Source organism: Oenanthe melanoleuca, chromosome 1A, assembly GCF_029582105.1.
Source record: "Oenanthe melanoleuca isolate GR-GAL-2019-014 chromosome 1A, OMel1.0, whole genome shotgun sequence".
NCBI classification, from domain to species: Eukaryota; Metazoa; Chordata; class Aves; order Passeriformes; family Muscicapidae; genus Oenanthe; species Oenanthe melanoleuca.
The window spans coordinates 24425238-24440714 of record NC_079334.1 but is presented as its reverse complement, the minus strand read 5'-3'; the positions used below and the strand labels follow the sequence as shown (position 1 = coordinate 24440714).

At 43.7% G+C, this 15477-nt stretch overlaps 1 protein-coding gene across 1 annotated transcript in view; it reads right to left on the bottom strand.

The window, feature by feature from the left end:
- Positions 1–2092: 2092 nt before the first annotated feature.
- Positions 2093–15477, bottom strand: part of PLBD1 (phospholipase B domain containing 1) — a 36968-nt gene continuing 23583 nt past the window's right edge. The window contains exons 7-11 of the mRNA XM_056482419.1: positions 9924–10124; positions 9673–9813; positions 5630–5815; positions 3840–3946; positions 2093–2349 (exon numbers count right to left, since the gene is read on the bottom strand). Coding sequence (XP_056338394.1) covers positions 2182–2349; positions 3840–3946; positions 5630–5815; positions 9673–9813; positions 9924–10124 — 803 coding nt within the window. The 3' untranslated portion in view covers positions 2093–2181. The remainder of the gene's footprint in view (positions 2350–3839; positions 3947–5629; positions 5816–9672; positions 9814–9923; positions 10125–15477) is intronic.

Sequence of the window (15477 nt, the reverse complement as noted above, 5' to 3'; positions counted from 1 at the left end):
GCCACAAGATTTGGAAAAACCTGGAAGCAGGGTATGAAAAAGGTGGCAACTTCTGCCACAAATCCTCTGCTTAGAGCATACCTTTCTTTTTTTAATTATAAGTGGGATCTGCAGAAGGAAATAAGATTCTCAAAGAGACCTTTAAACTTCATGCAATCTTCTGTCAGTTCTTTTGCACCTGCCTACAGGGCCATGCAACCCTATCAAAGCCTCCTCTGGTCACTGATGCAGCTGTGCAGGTCAGGATTGGCAGATCAACCTGGCTGGCCCGGCAACAAAGGAAGCACAAAGTATAGCATAGCAGGAGGAATGCAGCAGCCTTTAGCAGAACAACCAAAGGCAAAAAAAAAAAAAAATAGTCACAGTCACATGGATTGGAGTCCTAAGGCTCACAAGGTCTCGTTGGTATAAATACTTACTTAGAGAAAGTACAGTTCTGTTTTCCCACAACTCTGGGTTGGAGCACAAAGCAGATCATACCTCGGGGTAGGAGGCTCAAGGTGAGAGAAAGGCAGAGCAGCCATTTCTAGGCTTATTTGTCATGTCATGGGCACATCACAGGTGCCACACAGCTCCAGTCCCTGCAGGTGGAAGCATCTAGCTGTGCCCTGGGTCAAACACACTGTTCACTGCAGTAATCCACTGGCAGTTTCCTGGTCCCTGGGGACCAACTTTTAAACAGTACTTCTCCACTTGTATTTTTATATAGAACTGTGAAAAAGCAGTAAATACATCTTGCAGTGTTTCTGCACTGTCTAGGAGCAACAGTGAAGTCAAGCCATCCTCCAACCCCTCTCTTCTTCCAGTTTCAAACAAGCAGCTGATTCTTGGTCTTCTGCTTGCTGGCAGCTCAGATCCTTGCACTGCTCTTTGTGACCCAGCTCCATTCCTTAAGTGTCCTCCTTAATGCCTGCTGCAGCCAGTTCAATCCTGGTAAATTCAATCCAATCTGTGGTAGTGGCTCCACCACCACATGGAGGAGGTCTCTGCACACAGCATCACACAGCTACCTCCTACCTCAGCAAACAAAGCGCTTCTGTCTCTTCATGGATTTTTCATCATGAACAACTGCTTTGCTGTAACTTTTGGTCTCTCTTCCCCTGGCAAAAATCACCCTTACTGTGACAGCCAAATACTTAGGTAGAACCTCACCCATATTGCAGTAACTTGTTCCCCATCAAACAAGCTAAACTATAGAGGCTTCATTAAAACCTCACACTGCTCATCATTCTTCACCTTCATAACACAGGGCAGTGCTATGCACTATTTAGCTTGGACCATCAAGGACATGAGGAAAGAGCTGTTTATTTTGTTTTACTTAATTATACATAGAACATCTAGCACAAGACAGCCCAATGACTCGACTCCTTGGTGTAAACACAGGTAACTAAGAGTAATGTGGAAAGCCCTGGACCTCACAGCCATCTCACTGTCATGTTCCCCTGCTACAGCCGAGAGAGCAAGGCAAAGATGGCACTGAGCAACTCTGCATAGGCTGATCCATTCCAATAGAGAGATCCCTTGTAAGAGATCCATTGCATCACATTTCCATCTCTGCAGCCAGGGGCAGGGGCATTTCCAAAGCATCACGCTGCTTCCCTTCACCCGTTTTGCAGCCTGACATTGCCAGCTGCTTTGGCCACACAAAGGAAGTCTTGACAATGCCACTGAAAGTCACATCCTGTACAGAGCAGACTGATCTGCAAAGGAGAACACATGCTTGATAGAAAGCAACTCATAGCACACTACTCAGACGAAATGCAGACATCAAGCCAGCACTGAGGTAGGGCCCTCATGGCCCAAAGCAGCCACCTGGCTTAGCCCAGCCTTGGTCACAGGTCCCATGTTGCTACTAGAAACAGATCACTCTCACTGGTTGCACTGGTCCTCACTCCTGCTCTGGGAATAGCTGTGGTGATGGCTCAGATTAACAGAAAGCTGTGCCACCTGCTTCTCATCAATCCTAGTCAGAGGAAGGGCCACTCAAACAGCTCAGAAGAAAGGAACTTGCTTTGGGCTGCAGTGAAGCAACCATTATCAGTACAAAGTGCCCAGCAGGCAGACATGGGAAGGCAGGTATAAGGCACAGGGATGTGGACATCCAGGTCGATTTATTACACAAGAAATGAAATTTCCATTAAAAAAAAACAAACAGTCCACTGGTGGATATTGAGGTTGGTTTTACAGGATGGGCCTCATGGTGACAAAGTCGAAGTTGTAAGACTCCGGCAGGCCCTGGTGCCGCGTGCGGTTGAACCGTCTCCAGCTGAACACCGGGAGACCGCCCTGCACCGGAGGGCCATTGATGGCAGAGGCTGTGAACGCCGCAGCCAGGCGGAAATCCGACACCTGGAACAAAGGAAACAACGCGGGGAAAGGGCAGCGTGAGGGCTGACACATCCCCACCCCAGACAGCAGGAAAAGCTCCGGGAGATTTGATAAGGTGAGGGAAACACACACAGGCAGCAACTCCTCGGCTGCACAGAGGCATCTCCAGCCATGCAGCAGCCAGTGCTGAAGGGAACAGCAAAGCACGAGCCCACACCTGCCCTCTAGCCTTGCACTAGCCAGGATGAAAGAGCCAGAGCACCTGCCCTCAGGACAACCCTGCCTGGTTTTATGGGGCTGCAGCAGACAGATGAGGGGGTCTGCCCTAAGCTCTGCTGCATGTTGAGCACTTGGGCCATCCCCTGGTGCATGTCAGGGTAATTCAGGAATGGAGAAAGGCAGCACAGAGTTAATACTGCTACCCAGGCTCTGTGCTGTTCCTTCACTGTCTCCAAAGAGGTTCCCAGCCTGCTCCATCTTCCCAAACTCAGACACTATATTTGTCTGTAGGGCTTATAACTAGAACAGGTTTGGCCTGTGCTTTGGGTTATTTCTTTCAATACCCCTCTTAGGCCTTCTCTTCCACCTCCAGCCTAGTCCATTCCCCTTGTCTAACTGTGCTGGTTCAGGCACTGCAGCCTGCACTGATCACTCCCTTACCAGACCCCTCTACAAAGCCATTTTCTGCATTCATCTTGTATTACCCAGCTCTGGGAGTCTCCCACTACTGTCCACTGCAATACACAGTTGACTGGACACAGCAGTGGAAATACCAAAATAGCCTCCCCAGGTACTAGCAACCAAACTCATAATCCAGAAATGCAGCAGGGTAGAGCCCACAGGTTAAAACACTGTACAGCTTTTCAGCACACCAGGGCTGCACACCTTCTTACTTGAGCATTGCTCTTCACAGTGAAAATACCATATAACCTGCCTAAAACAAATGCTTTCTCCAAGACAGTGGGTGTAAGGATTTTCCCATATCCCCTTAAAATGCAACATGATCTTCACCAAACTCTTCAGAAACCAGTTTTGCAGAGAGGTGGAGCCCCAGAGCAGGGTGGCTTTAACTAGAGAGCCAGGCTGTTGTAAATGTAAACCTTAAGTGAAACTGCAACCACATTCCTGTGGGCTCTGGGGGGCACTCACAGAGTTCTAATGAACAGGAGGCTGAGGCTGTTCAACAGTCTCATTTTCTGAGTGAGCTGAAGACTCATTTCCTGATGTAAGGCTTTGGGGTTTAACTCCTGAACACCACAAGCTCCCATGGATGTAATTGTTTCATGCACCTCCTCCTGTATCCTCTGCCACTGTGCTAAGACTGATGTCAGGGACAAGAAATGAGAAATTCCCATATGAGGAGGTGCCCAAGCTCTGGGACAGCATGTAAAGAGGGAACAGACATGCCTGGCCATGCTTGCCCTGGTGCAGGGAAATATGCTACAGGTCTGACAGGAGCACAAGCAGGCTGCAGCCAACATTCAGCAGATGTTGAAATTGCGGTAATTTACCTTGGAGTCATAGCAGCCTGCAGGTACTGGTAAAGAAGGATTCAGGTCTTCCCGGCAGCAAATGGTGTTGCAAGGATTATGTTCAGCATAAGGATCATGCTGATAGTCTGGGGTGAAAAATGGTGGGAAGGACAGAAGAAAAAAAGTTAGCCCTCTTACAAAAAGGTGATGCCAAGTACTGGAGCCACTGAAAGCTAGGCAACTGCACTCTGTCACATTGCTTTTGTGCTTCTCCCTAGGTACGAGCTACAGGTCAGCACTCAAGCCAGGATATTAAGTAGATAAGCTCCTACTTCATGACCATACAACTACTTCTGCATCCCAGGGGCACCACTGCCAACCTCTAACCACAGATATCTGCAATTCCACCTGATGAAATTACATATGACGAAAGCTTGTAGAAACCATGTCAGGAGAGAAAATCAGATGAGAAAGGGAAGTGGCAGGTTGGGGGGATGGCTCTGGGGAAAGGGGGAAATGCAGCAATGAGAGCCTTTGTTTTCCTGTTCTGGATTAAAATAAGTGTCAAGGAGCAAAACCTTCAAACATCGCTGCAGTAGCTGCAAGCCAAAAGGGGAAGGTGCTAAGTACACACTGCTACTCACAGCCCAGACAGGAACAATACCCCACCCCGGGAGAGGCCTCCCAAACCTCAAGCCCAGTAATCAGCAAGCTCCCTATAATTGGGAATAAAAATATAGTATCTAAAGCTATCAGTACTTTGAGATAGGCTTAGCCAGAAGTTAATTAAGCTGGGTTTAATCCAGTTAAGGAGAACCCTGTCAGGAAAAAACAACAGAGCATTACCTACTGTCCTGGTTCAACCCCTGCTGGCACAGGGATAAGTACCACACAACTGCTCATCCACATCTCTCCAAATCCCACCCCTCATGGGATAGGGAGAAGAATCAGAAAAAGGTAAAAACCATGGGTTGAGATAACAATTTCAATAACTGAATTGTTAATAATAAAATTTAAAAGGAGAGGGACGGCAAGAGAAATAAACCCTGAGAGAAACAAGTGATTCACAATACAATTGCTCATCACCTGCTGACCAATGCAATGCCCATCCCTGAGCAATGGTCAGCCTCTTCCAGCCAATTCCCACAGTTTACCCAATAAGCATGAGGTTCAATGGTATGGAATATCTCTTTAGCCATTTCAAGTCAGATGTTCTGGCCATGCTCTGACAGCTTCTTGTGCACCTGCTCGCTGGCAGAGCATGGGAAACTGAAAAGTTCTTGACTTACCAAAAACTAAAACATCAAAGTTTAAGTAATACTTAAACTATCAACATCATTCTCATGCTAAATCCAAAACACAGTACTGTACTAACCACTACGAAAATTAACTCTATCCCACCTGCAAAACACCATTTGCCTGAACACGGAAAAAGACTAAGTTTTACACTAAATTCTCCGGTCTGACCACATCTAACTGTTGCTTAGGATTTAAGGCTTTCAAGATTGGCAGGCTGTAGATATATTAGGTGATAGCAGTCTGATCCCTTGAAGTCTCTTGGAATACTCTCTCTTGGGAGTCAGAAGCTTTATGGAAATGTCAAATAACAAGCCCAAGGGCTTTGCCTTATTGTTCTTAATAGAGCAATTTTAGCCCAGTTCCCTACCTCCAAAATAAGCTTGTGTTAACTTTTTGCTCTTTGCGTATTCTGCATTTAGGGCAATATAACTGATCTGTATGTGAGGCTGCAGCTTCCCACTATAATCCAAGAAATAAAAATAACCCTGCTTATTAAGATCAGCTCCACAGCACACAAACAGGTGTCTTACTGTTGTATCTCATGATGTACTTCATGCTTTCCAAGTCAGTCACCTTCCCCTGGTCTCGACGGAAGATTTTTGCTCTTGGAGCAAGCTCATAGGAGAAATCCATGCCGTACTTGACCACATATGATGCATACCCACTGAGATTGTAAATCTTTTCATGGAAAGGGATATTGTATGAAGGCCAGTAACCTGCCAGAGACAAAACCCAATCTGTTAATCGCTTGGAAAAGCTGGATGATCTTGCTTGTAAAGGAAAAGAAAATAAATAAATTTCCATGTTGCATTGCCTTAGCAGCATGTCGAGGAACAACACAGAAAACTGGTTTGAAAATAGTAAGGCAACAGCCACTGGCATGACCAGGGCTGACTCCCAGTGTAACACCACTGTGTACCCAGCCAACCCGCCCCCACACTTCCACCCTCAGGACTCATCCTGCAAAACAGCTGAGATCAGACTTGCAGGAGCCTGAACATGCAGCATGGCCACAGCCCTCTTGCAGAGGTTTCCCTACTGAACCTCAGAGGACTACTTCCACCAAACTTCACAGTGAGAGGCCTGAAGTCACTCTGGTTCTGCCCCCTTCACATCTCACCAAAGCAGAACAACACACCATGCTGAGATGCTGAGGAGGGACTGACACACACAAACACATGGAGACCACAGAGCTACTGGGGTGAACAGGAGGCAGGCCAGCACATACACACTTTGTGCAGTGGGGCTTGCACACAGTGATAAGGAAAGATGGGGGATTGCTGCATATTTGCCAGTAGCTGCCTTTGAAGGTTAAGAAGTGATTGATCAGCAGAGCAGATCCCTGTTCTAACTTTTCCAAAAGCAATCCTGCGGTTTTGTTAACTCGGAAGAGAAAAGGATGCCAGGTAAGATTCCAGAGAAGAGTTTTAGGTGACATAAAACTGCCTGAAAGATCACTGTAGAAAGCTCTTGTAATGAGCCAGGAGACCTTCCAGGTCAGAATCTGAGTACAGAAAGTCTTGGAATAAATAAGAAGAGATACCTATATCTTAACATTTCATTTTTTCTAATTTCTAGGCAGCAAATATATAACATGAGCTAGGCCCAAGAGCAGCACACTTTCAAGTTGTCTCCAAAGCATTAACATTCCCTGTTGCTCATTCTCAAATCGCACACATCAGGATTTAGCTTAGAGATTTACTATCTAGGCACTGGTAAATTCAGGGCTCCAGGTATTAAGATCAGCCCTGAACAGTGTGAGGAGTCTGGTGTAAGATGCTCCAAAAAATCAACTGGAACTCACTGGGAGCCATACACACAAATACAAACCAAACTTCCTGAAGGATATATAGACAGCATAAGCACTGGAACACTGCCTGAGTGGAGGCCTTACCAGCGTGGGTCCTACCTAGGATAGGGAAGACAGGAATACCCTGTCTGCTGGCATTTGCTTACGTGACCTAGAGCCTACGTGAAGGAAACAGGTTGTGTACAGGCTGTGTTGTAATGCAGGCGTCCTCCAGAAATGAGCAACTTGCCAGCCTCTAATGGCACAAGCCAGAGGATACATCAGCTTCCAAACCAGCAGGGCTTAGCTGGGATTCAAAAAGCAGCTATTGTCTCACATGAACATGAACACAGTGCATACAGATGACACTTTCCTCCCACCCGGAAAAACTTCTTGCTAAAATTGCTAAAACAGAGGAAGCTGTTGCAGTTCTCCTCCAGCTATAGCTCTTCTCTGTCTGGGGCTCTGCAAGACTGCAGATCCCATGCAGAGAGTGCAGCAGTAAACTTAAGCCAGGCTTTACCCAAGGGCTGCTACAAGCTAGTGAAATATGGCAGGATGCACAGTGACAAAAAACAAGTCAAGAGAGAGTATAACGTTGAAAGGGTGGGGGGGGATGGCATGAAGGCAGCAAAAATTCCCTGTATCAAAATGCTTTCCTGCTCTTCCCATTCAGAGCAAAAGATAACAGCAATATCAAGAGATGGGGCAATGAGAATATTGCACATACGGTGGAAGACACTCAGAACCCAGGTTTTACTCTGATGTGTTGCTTTTGATGCATTACACATTAATCATCAAGAAATATGAACTGCAGCCTACTTCTGTGACCTATTCCTTCACTGGAGACAGTGTTGGCCTCCTCACCTCCTCTAAAGCATTCCTGAGTTTTCTTTGTCAATATACAGAAAGCACCTGGACATCTTTGCCTGGAAAGGGCAACATAAGATATGCCTGGTTTTGAGAACTCATCTGCACTGGCCTAAAAATCAAGATGACAGAAGCTGTAAAGAAAAAAAATCCTTCAATTTTCAAACCTGTATAAGGAAATGCTACCTTTTTCTTCAAAACAAAGCTTACTACAGCAGTGCCTGCCTTTGTTCATCTGAGATTTCAATTCTCATTCTCAGTTGTTTCTGGTTTATGCTTCAAAGAGATTTAAAAAGCCAGTGCTGGTGGAAAACTCACTTGGACCAAACTAGAGTGTCCAAAGTGTACTATCTTGGGAAACCAGCTACATGGCAATGATGGAATGTGCCAGGGTCAGCTATTCTACAAACACTTGAAGCCAGCATTGCTCCTGAGAAAGATAAACCTCCTTCACCTGAGCTGCTCCAAGCATCTGGGAACAGGGCAGGGGCCTTGATGGGACTTGTCTGGTGTCCTGCATGGCATGGAGGGGTACAGATCTGCTGCTTACAGGAGCAGCAGTGGCTTACAGCAGCTGAGGCCTCCAAAACTGCACTTTGGCAGTGCTTAGCCCACCCTGTGTATTGAAGGCTGTCCTCTTAATGTTTAAACTCTCAGAGACTGACTGCTCTGTTATCCAATATGCCCAAGGTACATTCAGATATCTGGGAAAAGACATACTCTAGGTGTGAAGAAATGTGTAACCTCTAATGCATGCTGCCACCTTTGAGAGCCCAGGAGTTGGGCTCAGTCCTACAAAAAATGCCACACAGCTGCTCCAAAATCACTGCTGAAAAGGAATTCAGGGTACCTGCTAAGCCTGGCCTCTCTGCACAGGTATAGCACTGCCATGATGAGGTTGCAATGTTCCCAGTGCCAGAGCTAGAGGGTCCCTATCAGCTTCTTTGTCTGTATCCCATGCACAACACAGCATTGAGAAGCCCAAGGCAAAGGAAGCCAAAAAGAGAGAGATGCATAAGAGAGAGATATGGAACTTGTCCAAATTACCAATAAGAAATATCTTTTAAAACAATACTGACAATGTGGCAATGCCTGGAATAAGCCAAAACTTTCCAAGAAGCTAGACACAAGGAAAAATTTCAAAGAGAAGCAACCCCAGCTGCTAGCACAGACAAATTTCCCATCATTTTGATGATGAGCAATTCATCAATTTATCCCCTCAGCATGTGATTAGGGGAAGGAGCAGAAAGCACCAGACACACTTAAGGCTCAGGTTTTTGTTGATGACATGTCTAGTAAACACTTGCAAATTAAACCTGACAGTGAGTGTTCTGCTTCACCAAGATTTTTGTTTGTTTTCCATCAAGTTGTTTCTGGTCTTGCTTGGGAATTAAAGAACCTTTGAAACAGCAAATATTTATCAGAAAACAGAGATCCAGACAAGTTCAGGAGATGAATTTAACATAGAACTTCTTTGGTATTCAAAATTTCATCTTCTTGCAGGGTGACCCACTCAACAATAATTTCAAGTAGCCCACAGCATCACAGCTATTTAGTACTGCTCCAAACAGATCTGACATTTTCCCTCAATGATGTCCAAGACAGGGCAAAATAATACCAGAAAAAAGGCAAGGACGCAAGCAAGCAAGGAGACAAAGTCTATTTTCCCTTCCTCTGCTTCTAGGAGCACAGATGTCCACTGCATTGCTGCCACAGCATACCAGATAAATAAACAGATTGCAATTGACCCAGCTACAGAGGGATGCTCACACAAAGCTGAGGGCTGCTCACACAAGGCTTCCTTACTTTAAACTCAGGACTGGTGTTCAACAAACCTTTCCCTGATACAAAACAATTCTTAATTGGCATAAAAGATGGTTTTCCTAAGCCAGTAACTACTATAGGAGCTATTACCTTTCCGGAGAACATTTGTTTGATCAGAATACTCCACAAGGGTTGGGATCTGCTCAACAATGTACAATGCACCATCATCAAGGCTTCTCTGAAGCTTGACCTTCTTCAGGTCTAGAACCATGTACTGATTGTTGTAGGTTCCTGGATATGAGAACAGAGAGAGTTACATGTCCTGCCGAGGGAAGGAAACAAACACAAGAAGTAGAGGGAAGAAATCTTTTTTCCTAAGATGCATGTGAAAGTGTACTTACCAGAGTTGCACTTTGAGAAGGTCTCTGCCCATGTTTTGCCATCATTTGCCATCATGTTGGCAATGCGGACCCTCTGCCAAGCTAACAAGGATTCAGGCACCACTTGCTTAATGAGAGCTTCATTGAAAACACTGTTGGTAGTCTGTAACATCACCAAGCCACTGCCTAGTATGTAAAAGTCATCCAGGGACACCAAAAAGCCTTAAACAACAATAATAAAAAACTTGTTACCTTTGTGAACCTTTGATATACTCATAGAACAAAACAAAGACGAGCCACGAGGATATGGATGAGTTAATGCATGTGTGTGTGAACTCAAACTGTACAAAGATTAAAGACAGTTTGAAATGAGAAACTGTCACACTTTTAAGACACCTAATTCTCTGTCTAAAGCATTTGTTTTGTGTTTGCATGCCAAGCCTAGAAGCTTCTCCATAAGTCAACCTATGTCTTATGCTAAAGATTTCATACACTAAATGCCTATCAGGTGTTTCTAACAAAGATATAAAAAACCACAATGAAAACCAAAGCAAAGTACAAACTCCACAAAACCATTTTCATCAACCAGCATCAGTTTTAGATTTTTACTCTGTAAAGACAACATAATTTAATTAACTTGAATTAATCCCCTTAATTAACCCCTTCTGTATTACATCAAGCAGAAAAATATTCCTTCTAGTTTAATCTTTTCCTTCTAAGTACTCTTAAAAGCATCTCCAAGACACAGGCATCTCTTAAATCATAAACCACATCCTCTGTATGAGAAGCTCTACCTACTCCTCTTTCTGACATGTTATCACTGGGGTTTTTTATGCCTGCCAGCTCTGCAAAGTCAATTCAGTGATGGATCTGTGGGCAGGATTCCCTTCCACGTTACATGCCAACAGAAGTGCTAGGTCCAGTAGCAAACCCTTCGCCAGGAGGTGGCATACAGAGCTTCAAAGGTCAGCTATGCCTTGGATGGCACAGAGACTGCTTGTACAGCAGAAATAACTTGGCTTTTAGATTACTCAGCAGATACGTGGCTGCCAGGTTGGGGAAGAAAGGTTGTTAACTGAGCTCCTGATGAGGAAGTCATGCAGAATCTAAACTCTTGTTAAGAAGCTTTTAATAACATCAGTCTTCAAAGAGTACAAAATGCTAAAATGCTGTCCTAAGTCACAATAGTTGAGCTCATCTATGAAATCTTTCACAGCAAACTTTATTAACACAATCTGCAAAGGTCACCAACCTATGACAGCAAACAAGACAATCCAGCTCTGCCTCCTACTCCTGGGCTTTTATCATAAGACAGATTGTCTTCATGCAAAGGTAATGTTTAAGGGCTCTAGTTCAGCAAAATTTCTTTAAAGTAGCAAGTTCTCAAATTAGAAGAGATCCAGGAAAATACGCTGCATGGTCATCTGTTCTCTAAAAAAATATCAGTAGAGAATAGACTGAGTACCCTGGCATCTGGTATTTTACTCATGAAGAGTGAGTCAATACATTCTATACATTATCAGTAGAGATCTCTCTCAAGTAAGTAAGGACAAACATCCTAAACTTGGTTCTGTCAGTCTATTTTATACAAACACATGGGATACTCTAGCAATAATCTGCTACATAACAAGTCAAGTGGTGCTTGCCCAAACAGAGACAATATTTGATATTGTTAAAACAACTGTGATGTGAATTGAGCATCAGTTCCTGTGGGTGACAGTGCCAAATGTCCTACTTCAAACAAACCAAGTAGTTTATTTCTTCCATTTCAATCAACAGCTGAGATAGAACAGAAAAACTTGACTCAAAGCAAGTGCTAACACAAGGAATGATTTTGAATTAACTGAAGGTTGAACTCTGCAATTCAAATAAACCGCAAAGCTCAGCTAAGCTGAAAAGAAGGAGATTTCCTTCTGGGCCTTAATATTTATCAGGTTTTATCCTGCAATGTTTTATAATACAACATGCCCTCCAAGATACACCATTACTAGCCTAATTATTCCAAGGTGGCATATACCATTTTGATTCAAGGCATAGGCAACTCTGAAACAAAAGGAAGCTAAAATACAAGCAACAGGTTACCCATGATAAAGACATCCAGAAAAATAAAACCTGGGTAGAGAAGTCTAGAGATACCAGCAGATATTTGATGTGCTCTTGAGCCATTTTTCTAAGCATGTATGAGAATCAGTTGTAATAAAAGGTGTTATCTCACTGTATGCTTCTTCTATGTTTTTCCTGTAAAACCATCACTGCAAACCTACCTCCCATTTTTGTTAGGAACACTCCATCAATTTTTTTTATTGCTTTTAACCCCTCCTTCCAATGAATCTGGCAGTTCTACAGAGAAACAAGCGGAAGTACTTCTGTTTGCATTTTCTGGATCTGAGCCATTTAGATTCATTTTCCAAATGCTGCTGTAAAACTGAAGTTTCCAGAGTCTGGAGTTTCACGCACTGTGACATTAATCTGCCAAGCAAAGCAAAGCATTTTTTGCAATCTGAGCCACAGTGTTCTCCAGAAAGTCAGCACATCAAAGAGCATGTAGATGGCAGCACGCTCCTGGCAGCTATTGTTCTGAAAGAGGTATATTGCTGTTTTCTGAACCAAACAGCATCACCTTTTTTGATATTTTTAAAGGTCCCTGTGCTCATTCAAGTGCAGAAAGGGTCAGCTTTACAGGCTGGAAGTCAAAGCCATGAGGCCTAGCCCATCTCTGAGGGATGGGAGTAGCTCCTGGCTGATATGCCCAATGCTCTGGTGTATAAACACAGTTGAATACAGGAAAGCAAAGATATTCTCCAGATTAGCAGAGAATCAGCAGCTGCTTCTCATGTCAAGCCTGAACACCCATTAGCTTCCTCCCTTCCACTTGCTCATCTCTCCTAGGCACCAAGAAATACCACACTTCACACTACAGCTCTGGTCTTATCTCCAAAGCTCACTAGACATTTTCCTTTGCTTCCCTCCAGGTTTTAAACACATGCTGGAGAAAGTAGGGATGCAGGAAATGGTAATACCTCATGAGAAAGATATTCCTGAGGACAAACCACCTTTTCCATGGTTTGCTCCTCCCAGCTGCTTCCTCAAGTTGTGGGGAAGGATTATGCTGCAATAACACTAGATTACTTCAAAGCAAGAGACAAAAATTACCTCTCTCTCTTGCCTTCCTTTCAGGAAAGGGAATGAAATCTTGAAATTAGAAGACAAAGTCTAACAAACACTTTGGACAGGAGATATGATCAAATAAAATGCAATGGAAAAAACCCAGAAAATTTCAAAATGGAGTGACCGGAACTAAATGCACCAAGATGGAATAAGGGGCAGTGAAAAGCACGAAAAGTTGCCAAAATTACTTCAAATAAAATACTGAAATCAAGGAATAAAGGTTAAAAAAACTGTATAATATATATATTATAGCCATCTATCAAGACAACTTGTGCCATCTTACTCCCATATCACCACCTAGTTCAATCAAGAAAGATCCCAATAACGGAGCTGAGGAGGAAAGGCAGAAGTCTAATTCTTCAACTCGTCTTTTTCAACCGTTTTGTTTAAACTGCTAAAATCAAATTAACATACTTTAAAAGACTGTGGCTCACTAGTTCACTAGTTGGTAGTTCACTATTCAAACTAGAGTGCTTGGTCAAAATGGCACATTCCTAGTCTTAAGTGGAGTTCAAAAGAGCTACATTGAAATGGATGAAAATCCTGGAAGCTGCAACCTTTCTATTACGCAAAAGAAATAACGAATTTTATCAGTTAGTTTGGCCCATTTCTTTGAATGCCTCAGTGGGCAGTGTAAAGAATTGACTGGAGGTGAGGGTGAAGGGGGCACAGAGGGAGGAAAGGTGTAGGTTCCCTGATCCACCTCTAGATACGTGGTGCAAAACATAGCACCTATCTTGTTTCTATCATCACTTTCTTGCTCCCTCAAATGAGCACAACTTCATTCAACATTTGTGAGGAACAGTAACATTCTCAGTACTATTTCAGTTCTCTCTGCCATTCTTTGTTTCACCAGCCACAGGAAGTACATATGTCCAGAGCCTGAAGAAGACAATGAAGCTCAAGGTTTCAGTTCAGAGACATTCTTCCCTCCCAAAGGTTCACAGAACCGTCCTACATGCAGCTCAGCAGGTGAAGACTATGAGCAGAGTTCAAGTGAGGATTAAGGTGAGTTAGTGTGGAAATGAGCAGCAACTGAAGAAATCATTCTGCAAATACAGAGATTACAACTCCCCTTAATTCCCACTTGACTGAGCCTCTGCAGAACTATTGCTGCTCTGAAGGGAAGAAAGCAGCGAAGAGAAGATATGCTGTTAACAATGAACATTTGAACTTGATGGCAGAACACTGATTATTGCTGGGAAAGCTGGAATGTCCTCCTGGTTGTCCTCCTACCTTCTCACTTGCAACATGAGCAAAGAAGTGCAAGGGCCTCCAGCTGTACCACAATGCACACCCTAAAACAAATCATGGTTAATCAGTAGCCTCAGAACCTCTAAACTGAGTCACAGCAGATACTAATGTTTGCCATCTAGTAGCCTGTCTTTTGAAATTCAGTAAATAAAGAAATAATATTAATAATTTAACTCTGTGACCCCAGGAAAAATCATGGATTTGGCACATTCATTCTCAGAAGAAAAAAGGACCCCTTAACATTTTCTGACACAGCTTTTGGACAGCAGCATAGTTTTAGTTTATATCCAATCTTACATGCATGACAATAATCTTTGAATAACTCAGTTAAGTGTTGCTGAAGGCCTGGAAGGGCACCTGTCTTTTAAGGCCCTCTGTTTTCTCCAGAAGTTAATAGTTCTGTGTCCATGGGATTATGTACTATTCAGGAGAGATTACTAGGTTGGCCTTTCTTCCTGGTTCTTAGTGTCTATCAGGACAGAGACTAAAAGAAGGAACATTTATGCAGGGAGACATTACAATTGCCGAGTTGAACCATGGCCAGGAGCTGCAGATTCCAGAGTCAGATGCTCTGAAAGTATCTCTCATCATAACATGGAGCAAAGGAATTTGGCAGTTGCCTCCCTCCTACGTGATGTCCCTGGAGCACTACTAGGCCAGTGGTTACTCATCCCATGGAAAACTGCAAGTCTGTGAACTACATCCACAGCTAATGCAATTTGCTGCAGTCAATGGACCAGTGCTTGTCTAGTGCTTGTGATAGCACCCTGTAATCAGGCAGCCAGTGAGCACACTTTGCATACCAGACCTCTCAAACTTCACTGTACCCATGGGAACTATGCTTTGGAAGAGCTCTCACTCGGTTTTGTTGGTAGAAGTACACCTTCCCACATCACTATGTCAGAGTCCACATGACAACAGGCAGCTTTAAAAGAAGCCACTCTCAGGGAAGTACACTGGGATTTTGTACACCAATGAACAGACCCCAACCATTTCAGCAAAGCATGTAGCTGATTTTCAGATATCCTGCCACACACTTTGCCTTAGTCTCATGAAAACAAAATATTTGTATTTCCTTATACAAAGAATCCACAAAAGGGACGATCAAAAGACATCACCCAGATACCCACTAAAAATAAAAAAATGAATGCTC